A 21,549-nucleotide genomic window follows, 5' to 3' on the forward strand; every position below is an offset into this window, starting at 1 on the left:
AGGAAAAATAAATCATTTTAATATAAATAATAGCCACACAAAAATAAGCGGTTTCTTGCAATTTTGACTGATAATGGGAAACAAAGTAACAGAGGAAATAAATGACAAAGAAAATAGGAAAACTACTTTGCAAAGATCTTACTTCAGACTGAAAATTCTGGTTTCACCCTGTTCTAGTTGTGTCATAGTCTGAAAAATTTGCAAAACATATGAGGTATTTTGGGTTGTTAATGGTAAATTCCCAAATGCAGTAATGCCAAGGGACACTTGTTATTCCGGCAGGAAAAACAAGCAGGGGGACAAGTGACCCACCTCGTATCAGTTCCAGGTGGAGGTTCGTCTTTCAGCAGTACACGGGCAGGCAGAGCAGAGGCACAGCCATCTGGAGAAGGTTTATGCACTGGAAAACCCGATTCAGCTCCAGAGCAAAAGCGCTTCAAGTGGGGATGCATCATATCAGACTAGGCTGAAATCGCATTTCTAAGAGGTGTGTCAGATTAATTTTGGTTAAATTAGAAAAGATTCTTTTATAACTCTCTTCTACCCTCTAAGGTTGGTCCAGGATGAATATATTGGATGGACATCAATGCACAGGATATGAAGAAAATTACAGCAGGCAGGATGAATAGGTAGACAAACAGGCATGCTGTCAATCTGCTAGAGATTCACTGTAGTGTAACTGAATACCAAATTTCCTTAGATATTATTTTACTTTCCATTTGCACAGTATATTTTGGGTTAAGAAGGGCAGAAATTCTACTGATAGCCTTAGCAGTCTGCCTGTAAGAATTACAAATGCAAACTGTCCTGCAGCAAGGCAGGTGGGAAATTTTCCCATGATCTTTTCCATTGCAATACGGTTTGTGAAACAGGAATAATTTTTTCTGTTCTGAAGTGTTACTTTTTTGGGTATTCTATCTGAATGAAATAAAGATATTTCAATATGATTGTCCAGAACGGAGGCATTAGTCTGTGGTCAAGAGAGAGAGAAACGCTCTTGCAGTATATTTCATCTCAATTACTTTGAACAGTGGATTAATATGTCCAGATATGTGTGTCTACACTGAGGTTAATTGTGTGTGCAACAATATTTAATGTGACAAGTAACACCAGGTCCCTGGCAGATCACTTTCTTGTTCCTCAGCCTTGTGTTCTTTCAGCTTTTAGCTGAAAGAAGCACACACACACAAAAAAGCACACACACACAAAAAAACCCAAACAAAAAATGAACAAAAACCTGCCAACCCCTAAAAAAAAAAAAAAAAAAAGGAAAAAAAGGAAAAAAAGGGGAGAGGAGAGAAGAGAGGGAGGGAAGGAAAAGAAATTGATTGTTTTAATAACTATCAGTGCATCATTCAAATAAAAAATACATTTCTTCTCATGATTTCCTTCAGTATCTCTTATACTTCCTAGGTCTGGTATTTGTCATCTTGGGTGATGAAATGGTCATTCAAAGAATTCCTCTCTTTTCCTTTCTTCTTTTGACTGGGGGTTTCTAAATCACAGCTTGTTTCTGTAGGCTGGAATATGACTTTCTGACCCTGCAGGTTTCAAAAACTATTGCCAAGTGAGATAAGCCATACCTTTCAACATCTTCCTCTATATTTTTCTGGATATTTCAGGTTTTTATCAAGTTCAGTATCCACAAACGCTCATCAATCTGTCCAGTTCTCAGAAAATGCATATTACAGTTTTCCACTGGTTGTATTGCTCTGGTATAGTCTAGGTCATCAAAACATCCTGCTGCAGTTCCGTGTGATGCTTTCCGAACCCAAGGAAACAACTGTTAAAAAAAGTACATAAGACAAAATTAAAAATATACAATAACCTCTCTCATAAATTATTATCTGGAGAATGTTCAAGAACTGCTTAAAAAGAAAATAAACAATATGACCGTACAGTGGTAACAATAACATCTTTCTTCAGTAATTACTCAGTGACGACGGACCTATAATTAAATGCAGTTCTTGATGCTTTATTCCAGGCTGTGATGCATTTCCTCTTGGCTTGATACATGGCAAATGGGGAATGTAGAAATAAAACAGTCATCACAACATTTCTGCTCCTGGAATTTGGGAATATCCCAGAAATGCCATCTTTTCTCTTCCTCCTTTTCTTGGTGATCTACATTGTGACTGTGATTGGCAACATCCTCATTTTTGTTTTGGTGGTGGCTGATCGGCACCTCCACAAACCCACGTATTTCTTCCTGTGCAACTTGTCCTGCTTGGAGACCTGCTACAGCTCTGCCGTCCTGCCCAGGATGTTGTCCAGCTTTCTGACTGGGGACAAGAGCATTTCTATTGGCAGCTGCATCACACAATTTTATTTCCTTGGTTGCCTAGCAGTCAGCAGAAGTTTTCTCTTATCGGTGATGTCCTACGATCAGTATTTAGCAGCATGCACACCCTTTCACTACAGAGCTGTCATGAATAGCAGATACTGTCTGCAGCCTGTAGCTTGGCCTTGGATGAATGGTTTCCTTGTTATGGCCATAAGCTGCTTCCTGATTTCACAACATTCCTTCTGTGGTCCCAAGTTTATCGGTCATCTCTTTTGTGATTTCACGCCAGTGATAAAACTCTCTTGCGGTGACACCAGCCTGACCGAACTGTTGGTGTTCATCCTCTCGTCAGTATGTGCACTACCCACTTTCCTACTAACCCTGGTGTCCTACATACGTATCATCACCACTGTCCTGAGAATGTCTTCCACCACTGGGGTGCAAAAGGCTTTTTCCACTTGCTTTTCCCACCTCATTGTTATTACAGTTTTTTATGGAAGCTTAAGAATTGTTTATGTCCTGCCAAAAACTAAGACTCTCAGAGCACTGAATAAAGTCTTCTCAGTTTTCTACACTGTTTTGACTCCACTGCTCAACCCCCTCATCTACAGTCTGAGCATAGAGAGGCGAAGGACCCTCTGAGTAAAGTGATCAAGAAAGGTGAGTATTTCCTAAAGGTTAGAAAGTTTTAACCATTTTCTTCCCCTAGAAGACAATGACAGAAAATAAGTTATGATATTTGAGGGAAGATTCTCCTCATGTAATTTTTAGCCCTCACAGCCTGTGCTACTTACCCTAGACTTCTCACTACCGATTAGCTAATCTGACCTACCTTAATTGCCCAAGCGAGGATGAGACATTTTTCTCTGGAAAAGGGTCGTCTCTCTTTACCAATTGTACCAGTTGCCTGGGTGCTTAGTTCAGCTTTCAATGTCTAACTAGTGATACCTCAAATCAGCTGATCGCAGTTCCACTCCTCTGAAGAGTGGCCCATTTCACTTTAAGAGAGCTCTTAAGGGCAGTTGATTCTTAGGTGAGTAATTTAGATTTAAAGAGTAATTTTTTTAGGCAGCTAAAGGTAGGTCAGAGGAATGGATCTAATTCAGAGGGATCAATTTAATCTCTGTTTTAGAGTAACTATACCAGTATGACTATAATTGTTGCAGTGAATGTGAATGCTACACAGTTGATTGCATAGCTGTAAGTTTGCGTATTTAAAAAAATTAAATGACACACTAGTAACTCTTAATTGCTTATACGTTTTTAGACATTTCATGTTCATGTCTTAATTTTTTTTTCTCAGAAAGACACCCATACCTTTTTATGTCAGTAACTACAAATGTTTTTCAGCACTTAGCCTGAAACCTTAACATTCCTCTAACATTTTATGCCTATGGTTTAGAAGCCTAAGGCAAGGAGACAATTGAAGAAATGGAGATGTCTGTATTATGACTGTTTCCATTTACTCAGATTACAACCATCTTAGATATCATAAAGTGTAGTCTGGCTGGATGGTTGGGCTTGAAGGGTAGTAATTAACTGGTCGTACTCTACCTGGAGGCTGATAACAAGTGGAGTACTGCAGGAAAATACACTAGGACCTGTCGTGTTTAACATCTTGACCTGGAGGATGTTGCAGCATACTTTTCTGTAAAGATTGCAGTTGACACAAAACTGGGGAGACCAGTTGATAGCCTTGAAGATCAGGCTGCCATTCAGTAGGGTTTTGGCAGGCAGAAGGAATGGGGGCAACAGGAGCTGCACAAAATATAACAAAGCATAACCCTTGGCAAAAATACAGGCTGGGTACTGACTGTCTTGGGAGCAGCTCTCCAGAAAAGTGCCGGAGACCTTGCAGGCAACAAGCTGAACATGACTCAGCTGGTAGCAAAGAAAGCCAACAGCATTCTTGGTTGTGTTAACAGGAGCATAGTCAGTAAATGAAAGGAAGAGATTTTCTCCCTCTACTTTGCACTCATTAGACCACTTCTAGACTACTGCATCCAGTTTGGGGTTCCAAAGTCAGTGAAGACATGAAGAAACTAGACTGAGTTGAGCAGAGTACCACCAAGAAGACCAGGGAGCTTGAGCACATGTGCTCCTCCTCAAGGAGGAGAAACTGAGGGAACTGGGATTGTTCAGCCTGGAGAGGAGAAGCCTAATTGTAGCTTTGCAAAGAGTTGCCATGAAGAAAATATAGCCAGCTTTACAGTGGTGCTTGGTGGGAGGATGAAAGACAATGAGCTTAAGCTGAAATAAAAGAGGTTCTGACTGATGACAAGGAAATATTTTCACCCTGTGGAGACTGAAGCATTGGAGCAGGTTTCCCAGAGAGGCAGTGCAAATCTCCATCCTCTGAGAGTTTTAAGTTCCAACTGGATAAACTCCTGAGTGACCAGATCTCATAGCTGAGCCCACTTTGAGCAGGCAGCTGGACTAGAACTCCTGGAGGTCCTTTCCAACACTTATTGTCCTGTGATGCTGTAGAACTTTTATATGAAATTAGCCTCGGCTAATTTGCAAATGACTGGTTGGGTAAAAGCATGATATTTAAAGAGACAGATTTTAGTTTTACTTTCAAGGTGCTATCTGGGAGGACTGCTATTGACTTCTGAATATAACCTTCATCATTTTTAACTGGTGCAAATTCATACTGGTGGGAGAAATTTCTATAAATGATTTTCAAAGAGAAAATGCCACCAGACTTCTATTATTATGCAGAAAATCTTCATTAAGTCATAGTCATAACAAAAAGCTGAACATTTTTGTTTTGTGGAAAAAGCTCCTAGACAATCAATTTCCTTGCGGCACCTTTCATCTCTTTGTTTCTCATGCTGTAAATGACTGGATTCTTTACTGGAGGTAGCACCGAATAGAGAACATTCACAGTGAGCTCCAGAACTGATGGGGTGGAGGGGACACATGGGTCTGACAGACAATGATCCCAGTGGAAACGAACAAGAAGATCACACTGAGATGAGAAAGGCATGTGACGGAGGCCTTGTGCCGGCCATGCTGAGGGAATTTCATGCTGAGGAACACGTTCCTGATGTTCAGAGGGCACCTCCTGTGTTTCAGTTTGTGCTCACTGCCTCTTGTCCTGTCACTGGGCACCACTGACAAGAGTCTCACTCTGTCTTTTCCATTCTCTCCCATCAGATGTTTATACACATCCATAAGATCCCCGCAAGCCTTCTCTTCTGCAGGCTAAACGATCCCAGCTCTCTCAGCCTTTCCTCACAGACGATGAAGGCTGCTCCAGTCCTTCATCATCTCCATGGCCCTTCATTGGATTCTCTCTGTGTCATCTGTCTATGTCTCTCTTGTACTGGCGAGCCCCGAACTGGACGCAGTACTCCAGGTGAGGCCTCACCAGTGCTGATGTCTACGCTGTAACCTCTGTCTTCACAGACAAAGCATCAGTTCCAGAGAGCAATCTCTGGCTAGCCCTTGGGTGCTGGGTGGCATGCTTCTACAGACTCTAAACTCTTCTGCAGTAGTCTGGCCAGGCAAATGTCATTTGCTGAAACACAGACATCTGGAGTCATTTGAGCTGGTCGTGGTTGACGGCACGGAGCTGGCATATACATCGCAGGATTCAGAGTAGATTTGTATCCATACAGAGCAGCAGCTGAAGGCGAGGCAGGACACTCCCTGTGTCTAAAATGCCACAAGAAACTCCATAATTCAGTGTTCCCTGTCCATATCAAGGTCATTGGGAGTGCCAAAAATGGTGACAGCAAATCAGAAAATGGCAGTGCGGTTGGAATGGGCTACTCATCCGCAAGATATTCCCTACCAAATCCTGTAACTAGGGACACTTAAGAACATTGGGGGGTACCCAGAGTTCCAGAAGGACTTTGGGAAGGAACCCTACAACCCCACATCAGGAATCAGGACCATGTCTCCAACACCCAGAGAACCTAAGAGTACCAGAGGGAACCCAGTTGCCTTCAGCAGGAAGCCTTTTCCATCTCATAACTATTGAGTGAGTCACAATCCCAAGGTTCGTTCCAACAAGGACACGGCAGTGTCTTTGGTAGCATTTAGCACTGGATGAGGACATCCAAATGCACACATTTCATGAGACAATCTCCATGGCAGCCATGGAATCTGAATTCACAGTGTTGTCCGTGGGGATTTAGTCACTGCCATGGCTGAGTTCAGAGAACAGTTCATCCAGCCAGACGCTGTCTGCTTGGGCAGTGCTGAACAACCCTCAACTGCAGTGACTGTGTTTGGAAGCTCTCCCATGACTAGAAGGGGAGTTTAGGCACCCACACCACATTAGGCGTACCTAGAGTGCCATTTTAGTCCCTAAACACAGGTCTTGAACAATATTTTAGGGTATTGAAGACATCTGCACGGGGCTGGCAGCTATGACATATGATCTAGAGGAAACGTGCCCTTCTGGAGTGGTAGCTGTAGGCCAAATGGGACAGCCATAAGCATTAAAATGTCACCAGATGACTCTCTTCAGGAACTGACATTGCTCCCAGCCTGGTGGTTGTGCAGCTTAACGACTAACAAGCTTGTTGGTTCTGCTCTCAGAATTTTCTTCATCTGAAAAAGAATACTGACTTTGAAAAGGCAGAGTTGAAACTAGCTAATCCATTCTGGTGAAAAACAGATGTAGAGTTAGGGGACACCAAATGATGTCAAAGCAAGAGCTGGCCACTCTTCAGAATCCTAGGACACAGTGAAGGAACTCTTGAAGAAGTGCTGGAAACAACAACAATGAAGGTGACAATTTGGTGCTCTTACTCTCATTTTTAAAGATAAGGCAAATACATGAATCGATGTCTTTTATTATTCCCATCAGGTATCCTTATTTTGCCGTCTGCCTGTTTCCAAGCTACTTCTTTCTCCAGACCCGTAAGACAGTGTCCCATTGGTTTTTTTTACCCTTATCTGCCATCTGAAGGCCAACAAGATTCAAAAGCGTTTTCCTGGTATTGCCGGAATCCTTTGCCTTTTCTCTTGCTTTCCTGTCTTTCCCACCGCATTTTTAAGACCCAGGTTTTCACTTGTGTAAATAGATGTAATTCAGGCAATGTCTTAATGATAGCCCTAGGACCATGGTGAAAAAGAATTGTTGCTGCTGCAGTGGTAATTCCACACTCCTATGCGGTGGAACACAAGGGTCTGCACTCCTAAACTGTCGGCATGTTCCTGGGACTGGTAAGCAGTCCAGGGGAACCCCCAGGAACAAGTCAGGATTTAGCATGAGCTAAAGTCTACTCCCAGCAGGCAATTTGGGTGTGGCATCTCAATTTTGGCAGCTAGGAGGGTTTGGTAGAATGGATGTGGCCAGACTATGTCAGCTGGCCTCTGGGCCAGAAAACAGGCCCTAGCACATAGAATTTACTTCAAAAAATACATAGCTTAAGCGATTTAACATGGTGATGGCTGAAAGTGTATCCCTTGGTGCTGAAACAATCATCTCACCTAAGTTGGAGAAACATTTCACGTTCCTAAGCATAGGAAGTTCGTCCTCCCTATGTGACGTCCAGAAAGTGACTTCTGGAGGCCTTGCACCATAACTGAAAGCCCCATACATATGCTTGAGAAACCTTAGACTGTCTACATCTATACTGGACACTTATGTTTTGACACCTGAATGGTTCCCTGAATGTCTCACCTGAACTCACGGTCTAAGCTGGGGAGAAATATGAACCTCCAGTGTCTTTCCAGACAGCTGATCCAGCTAGAGATATGTACATTCTGCTACGTAACAGGCAGGTGGTGCTTGTGGAGCTCAGGAAACCTGGTGGGTCTTTGAGAACAGCATCGTTCCCAGTGCAAGAACAGTTCATCCTGATACTCTGGAAAACAAGCAGGCCTACCAGGAGAGTGGCTTGCCGATGCAGGGAGCTCATGACAGAGCTCCAATGCAAAAAGGTGGCACACAGGCTACAAAATAAGTTTTAGAAACATTGCCAGGGCATGTAAGGACGGTGTTAGGAAAGCCAGTGCTCACCTCAGGTTCAGCTTTGCAAGGGCACAAGAAGAACTTCTATTACCACAGTAGTTGTGAAAGGATGAACAAGGAAAATGTGGGGAAACTGTTTTAACAATTATGATATGTGTAAATGTGAACAGCAGTGTCTGGATTTGCAAGACTGTCTGCGATACTGATGGAGAACTGTAGAGGGAGCCAAATGATGCGGTTTTGTTCCTGTTGTCTGCGGTTGTGGTCCCCGGAACAAACAGGCTGGAGCGTCCCACCACAACACAGAGGGAATTTGTGGATTTATGGGAGCCCAGAAGTGAATGAAGTTTGCCTCGTTGTGGACAGTCGGAACTTGGAGTTGAGGAATGGAGTGAAAACTTATGTGATTCACACCCTGGTTGCACCCCGTGCATCTAGAGGGACTCTGGAATGTGACAAGTAAAGGTCAGCCACAGTGCAGCTTAAAAATAACAATGCTGCAAATCTAGACATGTAGCAGAGAAAAGCGTGCCTGATGAGTGTAGTGGCCAGGGATGTCTCAAGGAGATGTGGAAAGAGCTGTCTTCTGGAGGTGTTTCTTTCTCTCCAGGACTATAGCTAGAGCCAACTTCAGACTTATGTATCATCTTTGTTGTACTACAGATTGAAAAGATAATCCTCAGGCCAGCTCTTGTGGTCTAGTTGTGACCATTCCAGCAGCCAGGATGGAATGAACTCTGTTCAGCTTCTGGAATTCATGTAAATCATTATACCCGTCTTTGGGTTGCCTAACACAGCTGTACAGAGCTCAGTTCACCTGTCCAAACATTTGAGGTGCCCTGGGGTACCCGGACATTCTCATCAGGCCACTAAATATGATGTAGAAACTACACGAAAACCACACTCTTCTGAACAGGCAGTTGGATGCCAGGTGGGATACTCCAGGGCATCTCAAACTGTTTGCAAGCCCGTATTCTGCTTTTGAGGAAGATTTGATGTAGATTTGATGAGGCAGATTTTTTGAGGTAGATTTGGTGTTTCACTCCAAAAGAGTAAACAAATGCTGATTCAGCGATGGTGAGAGGGGATCATGTGTGAGTGTACTCCGTGAGTGGCAAGGAGCAGAACTTGGGAAGCAGAGGGGCGGTGCCAAAGGGTCCTTTGTTCAGTCTGGTTTTGTATCTCCACTGTAAGAAGGAGATAATGAACATTGCTGGAATTTGTTCTTACATCAGTCACAAGGTAGGCTATTGTAGTTCCTTATTTGGAGCATTACCAGAGCTCTGGCAAGAGGTAGTGGGATACATGGACATCAAGAGAAGCCATTAAGCTCATGGTTTTGATCTCATGGAGCAGAGAAGGAGGTGCTCAAGGCCTAATGTAACAGAGGGTGGGGGCTGAGGTGCAACATTTAAGCCCGTAGGTGTTTGAATCCAGAGATGACCCTGATCGGGATGGAAGGAGGGAGCTGTGAGTTAGGATGGAGTCTGTCAGCAGGCTTGTGGTTCATGAATGTGTCAGCAGTGTGTGTTGCAGTCACAGTGTCTTGGCTGATCACTATAACTGAAGCAGGGAGAGCAGGACCTGTGCATCTGCCAGTGCCTTGGAAGAGCAGGTTTGGAGAGGTGGGTCCATGGCATTTCCTTTCCACATGCCGTGTGTGGGGATCGCTGACTGAAAGGACCACCTTCCCGGTACCTGGGGTTTGCTGTTTGACTTCTGTAAGGGAAGTTTGATACAGGAGAAGTCTATGGCTTTCTGTGCTGCCTGTAATCAAAGTCTGTGAGTTTCTGCTCTAATGAACCCCAGCGGGAACACATTGTCCAAGTAGGTTTCTGGTCTCGCATCTCACACTGGGCTCCATTAAAACTCCAAGTAACTTTTCTTTCTGCTTCTGCCTGTCATTTCTTCAAGGCACCTTGCCAGATTTTGCCACAGCTACAAAGTGACGGGGAGGTAGCACCACATTCCTCAAGGGGCTCGTTAAAATGCTGACAGCCATAATGAGCTCTGCGTTTGGTTTTCTGCCGCTCCCTGGAGAGTTGTAAGCATTGTGTAGCTAATTAGGGAGTTCTGAGATGTGTTTCAATGAATATGTACAGCATGATTTTTGTTTGTCATTTAATTTAATTTGTATGACAAGAAGAATGGAAGGGAAGACATTTTGAAAGGAAATTAGTCCGGCTTGTATCCTAGTGGGAATCAGCAGAGAGAGGAAAAATCAAGCAACGAGTGGCCAGAGTTAAACTTTGATTCATGCTCTGGGAGTAAGACAGTTCTCATTACAGTCTATTCTCTTGTCACTGCAGCCCACAGCAGTGTCAAAGGCTTTATTTGCAAAGCCTTTGTCTGCTCTAATTAGCACTATCTTTACCTGTTGTACTAACTATGCACAGAAACAGGAGGAATATTCATCACCATTGCAAAATAATTTCAAGGCCTTTTTTAATGAAAGAAAGAAAAAATCTTAATTAAAAAAAAGTCCTATCTTTTACTCTGGTCCCACTGAACTCCAGTTTCCTCAGGACATGAACCCTGAAAAGAGCTGGCTCAGTGGAGAGATGGACAGGTGATAGAAATTTTCAGGGACAATTAGACTAAGGAATGTTTAAACAATGGAATGAAGGGATGGGTATTTTTAGAAATGTCAAATTCATATACTATTTATAGCCAAAAGAATGCTAAGAACAACTGTCAGCAAAACAAAGCAAAAAAATAATCATGAGCAAAACATGAGGAAAGAGGTAAATAGCAACATTTTTTTACAGTTAAAAATGGATGGATTGTAAAAAAAATCTTTTGATGGAGTGAAGTAGTGTTTCCTTTTGAAGTTTATTGCTTGTTTCTTGCTTTTATTATTAAAGCATTCATAACATTTCACTTTTGGGTATCAGTACTTATTTCAGGGATGGACGAAAGTAGCTTTCTTCTCCAAGCCTTGCATGTTCTGACCTTTCTAGAAAAGTGCACAAGACTCCAGTTGATGTTCTCAGCAGACTGACTTTTGAGAGAGCCTACACAGGCAGCTTGGACTTGAGTGTATTTTGAGTGAATTTAGTGGATCTAGCTGAAATCCACCAAAAGCCTTTCTTACAGTGTTCACATAATACGAGAGCCTGTTGTAATTTCAGTATAGCTAGTCATTTGCAAAGTCCTGCGCCTGGGACAAAATAAGCCCCCTCCCGAGGATAGGCTGGAGGCCTGGTGAACGAGGTGTTGAACCTGTCTCAGCAGTGTGCACTTCAGATGATGAAGGCAGACTGTATATCACACAAGATAATTAGAAACTGCCTGCTTTATGCTGAAATGCCACTTGTCGATTGTTGGGGGACAACCAGGGAAGTTGTATTTTCCATTGTCTGTGTTCATTCTCTGGTTTTGTTTTGGACCCAATGCTCGTTTCTTAGGGCCTACACTGATGTCTTTGATAGGCACAATGTTTAAACTGCATTTGGGGACCTACAGCATTGTTGGAAGTTCAGAAAGGGTGGAATTCATCAGATTAGAACTTCAAGGGCAGGATTTACTTCAGAAAGAAGAAATCTACATTAAGGCATCTATAAGCACATTTCCCAATAGTCATTGGAGGTCCAGCCAATAGAGCCATTTGAGTTCCAGGCATGGTTTGTCTGACTGGCAGGTAGATTTCTACTTCAGAGACAGCTATCTAGGTTCTACGTGAGGTTTTGGTATCCTGCGGAGAGGTGCCCGATACCCTTTGTAAAGTCTCAGGATACCTGAAGACAATCCAGTGGGGCCGGGCCAGAAAGAGCAGAAAGACGACTTTTGTTCTTCTGGAGTGACACGTAGAGGCCCACTTGGCTATCCCAAGGCAAGTCCAGTGGCCCTAGATACTTACATTTTGTCACCTGACTCATTCTCCTAGTGCAACCCAGATTCCTATCTTGTGGATAGGAATGGTTAGTAACAATCCTTTTCTTGTTGTGCAGGAAACCAGGTTATGTTTATACAGCTGAAGAAGTGGAGAAACTTCAGCTCCAACACCTCTGTTGCACTCACTTTTTCCAGTGTTCCCTCATTTCTGTCTTTGTAAATAGAAAAGATGCTTGGTCATGTTCTTTTCGCTGAAGATGGGTGACTAAAGATAAGCTACTGTGGTGGACTTCTCCCAGCACAGGCAGTGGCAGTGTCTACCTGTCCTGGTTTGCTTTGGGGTAGGGGTGTGATTCAGAAGAGAATCTCTAAATTATCCCCTCTAACTGTATTATTTCAGCTTATGGAACAGCTTAGATGGACGTGAACTGTTTCACTTTGTACGAACCCTTTGCACATTCACTTTGTACAGTGGCATCTCCTCTCGAGTAGCAGAGCACACACTGTTTTGACCCACCCACCTACTCCTATTGTACTAAATGGGCTCTCACTGTAGCAAAGCTAATACCTTCTTCAAACTGACAGAACAGTTCCCAGGAAGGAATGACTTCCACCTCCTAAGACATGCATGGTGGGACATCCCACCACTGTGTAGCACTTGTTTGAGCATCTATTCTGAATATCACATGGTGCATCTGTGGCCCTAAATTTATGTGTGCCTGTGTGTAGGGACATTTTTTGCCCAGTTCAAAAATCCTAAACTATTATGAGGGCTATGCTTAGTCACCAAAAAACCCAAACCCAAACAAAGCAAAACCAGGAGAAAGCTTCCATGACATGGAGCTGAGGGTTTGCATTGTAGCGCTGAGGGTATTGCCTGAGAGCCATTGCAGGTGTTTGACACTGCAGAGCTTACCTAGGTAGTGTCAGCTGACTGCGTAGAGCAGAAAGAACAAAACCTGTTCCAGTCTTATTCACACTGCCTCTTGAAAGGGATTGCTGGAGTGGTCTACTCCACAAATGTGTTTGTTCACTCCAGAGGGAGACAAGTAATTAACAGTCAGTTCTACCCTGTGGACATTCAGAGGACCAGGTGCCAAGGGTGAACAGAAGACTTCTTTGACAGCACTAAAGAAAATCCATTTCTTTCTGGGAAAGACAAACCCCAGGAGAATTTGTAGGGAAGAATCTATTTTCACCAAAATGAGGACAAAACATATTTTCCTTTCCTAGTTCTTTTAGTAAGAAAAAGCCCAATGCTTAGCTTCCATTTGCTGATGAAGACACCCCAATGTAGATGTCTTCATGTGTTCAAAATATCTGCTGTTACTTTATAGTCAGTGAAGAACTCTTCATGACAGGGGACAGCATGATTCAGCTGTGTAGTCAGCATGGGCAAGAATCAGGTGAAGGTGAGGATACTTAACTCTAGGTATCCAAATGAAGATGTAAATTGGGCATTTAAATCTTCATTATTATCCCTGCAGGTCCAGTCAACACAGTCACATGAATTAAATGAGCTATGATGTCTAAGAATGACAGTATATTCTGCTGCACAAGTTTCTGGAGGCTAGCAAAATATTCTGTAGCCTTAGCAGTATACGTTGACTTATTCTTCTAGTCTTGCCTATACACTAATGGTTGTCTAAAGAATCAAGTTACCAAGCAAGGTGAGGCTTCCGTCTGACCTTCTGTGGATGTTCTTGGGCGGGACTCCTCCGAGTTGACCTGAGGAGAGATTAACGGACCTATGTCTGGGCACCCAAATCCTGGTGTTTATTTGTGAGTCAGGCAACCAACGGTCAGAACAACCAGTGGAGCCAAAGAAATGATTCAGCTGATCAAATATAGGTGTTCTTGCTATGGGGACCTGAATGTCTCCCTCACGTCCTTTCATTTTCTTGCTCTCTATTGAGTATATTTGAAGCATAGAGGCATAACTCACATGGAGACACTGGTATTACAAAACCCAGCTGCAAGTGAGATGCATCCTTAAAGGCATGAAATGATTTCTACACATGAAATGAAGGAACAGAATCATAATGTGGCCTTACAGCAAAGGCGGCTAATGGTGTCCTGGGCTGCATTAGGAGCAGTTCCATTAGGAGCAAGAGCTCTCAATCCCCAGGTGTAAGAAATCAGGAAAGGAAGGCAAGAGACTGGCATGGATGAGTCGAGACCTGCTGGTCAAACTAAAGGGCAAGAAGGAAATGCACAAGCAGTGGAAGCAGGGACAGGGATCCTGGGAAGAGTACAGGGACGCTGCCCGGTTGTGTAGGGATGGTGTCAGGAAGGCCAAGGCATGGCTGGAGTTGAACTTGGCAAGGGACGCAAAGAATAATAAGGGCTTCTACAGCTATGTCAGCCAGAAAAGGAAGGTCAAAGAAAGCATACCCCCCCTGAAGTTGTGAAGAACACGACTGGCAAACTGGTAACAACGGACGAGGAGAAAGCTGAGGTACTCAACAATTTTTTGCCTCAGTCTTCACTGGCAACCTCTCTTCCCACACCTCTCGAGTGGATGGACCGCAAAACAGGGAACAAAGTCCCTCCCCCTGTAAGAGAAGATCAGGTTCGTGACCACCTGAGGAACCTGAACATACATAAGTCTATGGGACCTGACAAGATGCATCCGAGTCCTGAGGGAATTGGCTGATGCCATTCTCCATGACACTTGAAAAGTCATGGCAGTCAGGTGAAGTCCCCAGTGACTGGAAAAAGGGAAACATTGCACCCATTTTTAAAAAGGGTAGGAAGGAGGACCCTGGGAACTACCAACCTGTCAGCCTCACCTCTGTGCCTGGGAAGATCATGGAACAGCTCCTAGAAGCTCCTAGAAGCTATGCTAAGGCACATGGAGGACAGGGAGGTGATTCAAGACTTCAGCAAGGCTTCACCAAGGGCAAGTCTTGCCTGACCAGCTTAGTGGCCTTCTATGATGGAGTGACTACATCAGTGGACAAGGGAAGAGCTACTGATGTCATCTATGTGGACCTCTGTAAGGTCTTTGACACGGTCCCCCACAACATCCTTCTCTCTAAACCGGAGAGATATGGATTTGATGGATGGACTGCTTGGTGGATGAGGAATTGGTTGGATGGTCGCATCCAGAGGGTGGTGGTCAATGGCTCAATGTCCAGATGGAGATCAGTGATAAGTGGTGTCCCTCGGGGGTCCGTATTGGGACCAGTACTGTTTAATATCTTCATCAATGATACAGACAGTGGGATCGAGTGCACCCTCAGCAAGTTTGCAGATGACACCAAGCTGAGTGGTGCGGTTGACACGCCTGAGGGATGGTGACACATTCAGAGGGACCTGGACAAGCTCGAGAAGTGGGCCCATGTGAACCTCATGAGGTTCAACAAGGCCAAGTGCAAGGTCCTGCACCTGGGTCGGGGCAATCCCCAGTATCAGTACAGGCTGGGGGATGAAGAGATTGAGAGCAGCCCTGTGGAGAAGGGCTTGGGGGTACTGGTGGAGAAAAAGCTGGACATGAGCTGGCAATGTGCGCTCACAGCCCAGAAGGCCAACCGTATCCTGGGCTGCATGAAAAGCAGTGTGGCTGGCAGGTCGAGGGAGATGATTCTGCCCCTCTACTCTGCTCTGGTGAGACCCCACCGGGAGTACTGCGTCCAGCTCTGGAGCCCTCAGCACAAGAAAGACATGGACCTGTTGGAGTGGGTCTAGAGGAGGCCACAAGATGATCAGAGGGATGGAACGCCTCTCCTATGAAGAAGGCTGAGAGAGTTGGGGTTGTTCAGCCTGGAGAAGAGGCGGCTTTGGGGAGACCTTACTGTGGCCTTTGAGTACTTAGAGGGGGCTTATGAGAAAGATGGGGACAGATTTTTTAGTAGGGCCTGTTGCGACAGGACAAAGGGGAATGGTTTTAAACTAAAAGAGGGTAGATTCAGACTAGATATAAGGAAGAAATTTTTTACGATGAGGGTGGTGAAACACTGGAACAGATTGCCCAGAGAAGTGGTAGATGCCCCATCCCTGGAAACACTCAAGGTCAGGTTGGACAGCACTCCGAGCAACCTGATCTAGTTGAAGATGTCCCTGCTCATTGCAGGGGGTTTGGACTACATGATCCTTAAAGGTCCTTTCCAACCTGAAATATTCTATGATTCTATGATTCTATGAGTGTTTCCAGGAGGTTGAGGGAGGTGATCCTTCCCCTCTACTCAGCACTGGTGAGGCCACACCTGGAGTACTGTGGGCAGTTCTGGACTCCCCAGTTAAAGAGAGACATAGACATACTGGGGAGAGTCTAACAAAGTGACATGGAGATGATGAAGGGACTGGAACATCTCTCCTATCAGGAATGGCTGAGAGAGCTGTGACTGTTTACCCTGGAGAAGAGAAGGCTCTGGTGGGATCCTATGCATGTATATAAATACCTTCAGGTAAGGTGTAAAGGGGACAGAGTCAGGTTCTTTTCAGTGGTGTCCAATGACAGTATAAGACGCAATGGGCACAAACTGAAACACGAGAGGTTCTGTCTGAACATAAGGAAACATGTTTTACTGTGAGGGTGACCGAGCACCTGTACAGGTTGCCCAGAGATATTGTGGAGTCTCCATGCTTGGAGATATTAAAAAACCATCTGGAATTTGTCCTGAGCAGCTGGCTGTAGGTGGCCCTGCTTGAGCAGGGGGGTTGGATCAGATGACCACTGGAGGTCCCTTCTCACTTCAATCATTCTGTGATTCTATGATTCACCAGTATTGTCAGTGTGCAACGCAGAGTAGAAAACAGCTGTAATCCATCCTCTGGTTACCATCGGCGTGCAAGGTTTCCTGTTCATGACTCATAGTTCGGTGGTTTGCAGATAGTGACCTAACAGTCATAGGTCATCGTGGTGAGAAAGGTTAAGCTGGTTGCAGCACAGAAAACAAAGATTTGGGTGACACAACCAGAGTAGGAAATGGAAGTGGTGTTCAGCAGGGAGGTGGTGTTTAGCAGCGTGGCCTCCATGAGAAGAGGCCAGGGGCTGCCTTCATGCTGCCCTCATGCTAGACACAGACAGTTCCAGCCAGCTTGTCAATGGACCCACCTCAGACCAGCGTTGAGCCAATCAGCAAAGCTGGTGGCACCTCTCCGAAAAAATATTTCTAAAAGGGCAAAATGCTGTATGGCAGTGAGGAGTGAGGAAAAACAAAGTGAGAAACAATCCTGTGAACACCAAGGCCCGAGAAGGAGAGGGAGGTGCTCCAGGTGCCAGACCACATATTCCCCTGCTGTCCGTGGGAAAGACCACGGTGGGGCAAGTATTTCCCTGCAGTCTGTGAAGAGGACCACTCTAGAGAAGATATCCACACTGAAGCCCGTGAATGAGACCACAGTGGAGCTGGTGGATATGCCTTGAAGGAACTGTGGCCTGTGGAGAGCCCACGGTGGAGCACGTTTATCTTGAAGGACTGCAGCCCATGAGAGCAACCCCATGCTGGAGCAGGGAAAAGTGTGAGGAGGAATGAGTGGCAGAAACGAAATGTTACAAACTGATCACAGCCCCCATTCCCCATCCCCCCTGTGTCTTAGAGTTGGGTCGGAGGTCGAGAAGTCAGGAGTGAAGGAGTGAATTTGAGCCTGGGAAGAAGAGGGGGGTGGGCAGAAGGGTTTTTTTTGTCTTTGTTTCTCATCATTGTATTCTATTTTAACGGCAAGAAATTAAATTAATTGTCCCAAAGTCAAGTCTGGTTTGCCCATGATTGTAATTGGTAAGTGATCTGGTCTTTATCTTGACCCATGAGCTTTTTCAATTTATTTTTATTTCTTGCAAAATATAAAATTTACTGATTTGCCAGAAGGGAAAGATGAAACTAAAGGGAACGAAGCAAATTAACAACAAAAGATCACAGAAAACTGTACGTCATTGGAGGGAAGATTAGTTAATAAAAGAAAAGGTAGAATGAGAGATTTTTGGGGCTCTGTGAATGACATGACTGACAATAGGGCAAACTGCTCAATGGATAGCAAAAGAACTAATGATGTTATTACTACAAACTACTGATATTTGTATAGCTTGCTGGTGTTTGCAACAAGGTATGACAAATTTATTTTAGGTATGCATTAGAACATCATATGCAATTGCATAGTTGCTATCACTGAATAGCAAACATTTAACATCAGTATTTTTGTGTATTTAAAGCTATTAAATGATATATTGTTTTATAGTATGCACACATAAAATTGCATTTGAATGTTTATGCTGGAGAGAGACTCTGACAACTTAATTTTTAAAATACTGAGATAATAAATTTTCATGGTATTGTCAAATGTTTATTATTGCAGCTGGTTTGTTTAGCAAAGCTAAAGCATCACGGCTCAAGACCTGAGCAGAATGACAACATGAATGAATGAACCATGGAAGTAGGGGTAAGATGGCGTTTAGCCACAGACACTGTCACTAAGAAGAGCTTAGGTCTTTTGGTGTCTGCAGCCTGCTAGTTAGGGGTGTAAGCAGAGACTTGGCCTCATACCAGACTCTAATATTGACCAAATAGATAGCGCTGATGATCAGAAGATACCAGGCCATCAGGGGAGAGAGCTGTAATCCTATGTCTGCAGAGCCCGCTGTAAGCCCCCACCCTAGCCAGGATCTAAGGATCTAAGACACGGCTGTGTTATGGCACAGCTGTGTAATTATCACTCAGACAACTACAAAAAATCTGTGAGGAAGTCTATAGAGAAGAAAGGAGTACTGTCCGATTACGGACAGAAGCGGAGTTGGGGAAGTGTTATCATCGCTAACTCAAGGATTCAAAACCACACAAAAACTGCACAAAAGTTCTAAAATCTAAAAAGAAGGAGGGATGCAAGTCAGGCTAGTCAGGGGCTGGGCAGGAATCATCAATCCATTCAGTCCATCACCAGTGTGTGATGGGTTGACGTTGGCTAGCTGGCAGGTGCCCATCAAGCCACTCTATCACTCCCCTTTCTCAGCTGGACAGGGGAGAGAAAATATGACGAAAGGCTCATGGGTCGAGATAAGGACAGGGAGATCACTCAGCAATTACCATCACAGGCAAAACAGACTCAACTTGGGGAAGTTAATTTAATTTATTGCCAATCAAAGCAGAGTAGGACAATGAGAAATAAGAACAAATCTAAAAACACCTTCCCCCCACCCCTTCCTTCTTCCCAGGCTCAACTTCACTCCTGAATTCTCTACCTCTTTTCAAATGTATTATGAACTGACAGCAATCCCCATTCCCCCTGCCCCTGCGCAGGGAAATTCACCCAACCAAAGAGTAGGTGTTTAGTGTAGGTGTAGCGAAATGAAGTTAGCCATCCCAGGCTTATGATCAAGGAAAGAGCTCTCTCATCTTTGAGGTAGGGCAGCTGTTCTCATACAACAAGCATTTTAGGTCAACTTCACAATGAAAGGTGCAATTTTTGTTTTGGTTTGGTTTGGTTTTTTTCTTCCCCCTGATCATTCTTAGCCTTCATCTCTCTAAAGGGCTCCAAAATGTCAGAAGTACAGGTCTAAGCCAATTATCCTAAACTCCTTTTATTGCAACAGGAAGGAATAGATGTCTCCTAAAGACATGAATTACATCAAAAACCAGGTGTGAAGGACAGTCCAACTCTATCAGTTCACCACTAAAAATGGAAATAGCCTCAGGGTTACGGGGTCATGTTCTGGTATTGGCATAGTAAATATCAGCAGTCTGGTCAGATCAATTTGAAAAGAATATTCAACTGTTTATTGTGGAAACCATCTTGCCCAAGCTGAGACACACCACACTTGACCAGTGAAAATCAGCCTCAAGAGGAAGATGGTGTGGAACCCAACCCTTGATACCGGAAGCATTAGAGCTCTGCATCTCCTGTTCTGTCTGCCTTTGCACTTCTCCTACAGTAAGCTTTTCAAACAGGTTAATGAAATGAATGAAGAACTTAGTGTGCTGGTCTTTGGACCAGCTCTTCCTTTCACAGGTCTCCCATTCTCCAGCCCTACCATTCATGGCTCCTGTCTGCTCTTGACCCGACTTTCCTCCCTCTGCTCCCTCTGCTGCCTACTGGATAAGATGGCTCAAATCGCTCAGTCCTTCTTTTGAGTCTGAACTGACAGGCAGAGCCAATCTGAATTACTATTCAAGTGAGCGATGCATTTTCATATTCTTGGCTTTCAGGCATGAAATGGGAGGCTTTCTTTCTCAGGATTTGTTCAACGTAGTCCCTGGAGCTCTGTACTGCTCATGAGTAGAGATTCAAAGTAAAATTCTGCTGTATTTATTCCATGTAAAGCTAGAAAATGCCAATGTGATACTCTGCTTTAACCTTTTCAAGTAAATCAGTGAGATGATCTCAGTCAGAATTCCCAGTTCTCAGCTCAATCTGTCTGTGCAGGGACCTGAGGGGGACTGGAAGTCTTTGGGAGGTGTTAGCCATGATCTCAGAAACACTTCTGTGTCACACAGTTTTGACACTCCAGGTGATCTCACGATCTCCTAGTCCCCTCTCTGCATCCTTCACTGTTTGAACACTACTGTAAACTTTTCAGTGTGTCTTGATTCCTGCCTTCCAAGTAATATTTTTGGTCTTAAAAGGCATGAAGATTGGGACTGGAACATTGGCTCAAAAGAATAAAGGAAGTGCAACAGTGAACAGTTACCATGTGTAATCTAACATCAGGGTTCACCTGCCCGCAGAGATGTGCATGGCAACGATGAATGCCTCAGAATAACCCCCGGATATCATACCTTGCCACTCGACTTTCTGCTGGGTCCTGCACTCTCTCTATCAGTCTTGTACTGATTCCCTACGTAACCTCTGGCATCTCAAATGACACAAGGAATCCTAGAAAATGAAGGAGCTACTCCTCTTGGAACACTTTTCAGGCCACATAGAGGAGACGAAGGCCATTTGGGAAAAGTCAGGCTGCATGTACCAAGGGTAAAACCTGATCAACATGATCAACCTGACTGCCTATTACTGTCTTTGAAAAGCAGCAACAAACAAGTTGAGAACTTGTGGATAAAAATTAATGGCCAAGCCAACAAAGGAGACCTCATGGTTGGTGTTTACTACAGGCCATCCAGTCAAGAGGAGGATGTTGACAAAGCGTTCTTGCTTCAGTGAGGAAGCATCACACTGATCCTGCTGGAGGACTTCAGTCACCCTGACATCTGCTGGAAAAGCAGAGCAGCAAGCTGTGAGTAGTCCAGGAGACTCTTGGAATGCATTGAGGATAATTTCTTAATCCAGGTGATAGACAGCCTGACCAGAGAAGCGTTACTAGACCTGTTGCTAAACAACTTGGAAGGACTAATTAGAGAGGTCAAGACTGGTGGCAGCTTGGGATGCAGTGATCATGCCCTGGTAGAATTCACCATCTTGAGAGATATGGACCAGGTGAAGAGTAGAGTCAGGACCCTGAATTTTGAGAGAGCAAATTTTCAATTGTTTAAGGAATTAGTGGATGGGAGCCCCTGGGAAACTGCCCTCAGGGATAAAGGAGCAGAATATGGCTGGCACTTCTTTAAGGAAA

At 44.3% G+C, this 21,549-nt stretch overlaps 1 protein-coding gene across 1 annotated transcript; it reads left to right on the plus strand.

The window, feature by feature from the left end:
- Positions 1-1,931: 1,931 nt before the first annotated feature.
- On the plus strand, positions 1,932-2,926 carry LOC142091748 (olfactory receptor 5A2-like). Its single transcript, XM_075171123.1, has one exon. It carries the CDS (start codon positions 2,015-2,017, stop codon positions 2,924-2,926), a length of 912 nt encoding a protein of 303 aa, XP_075027224.1. The 5' UTR covers positions 1,932-2,014.
- Positions 2,927-21,549: the final 18,623 nt, after the last annotated feature.

The sequence above is a fragment of the Calonectris borealis genome, chromosome 22 (genome assembly GCF_964195595.1).
Source record: "Calonectris borealis chromosome 22, bCalBor7.hap1.2, whole genome shotgun sequence".
Taxonomy (NCBI): Eukaryota; Metazoa; Chordata; class Aves; order Procellariiformes; family Procellariidae; genus Calonectris; species Calonectris borealis.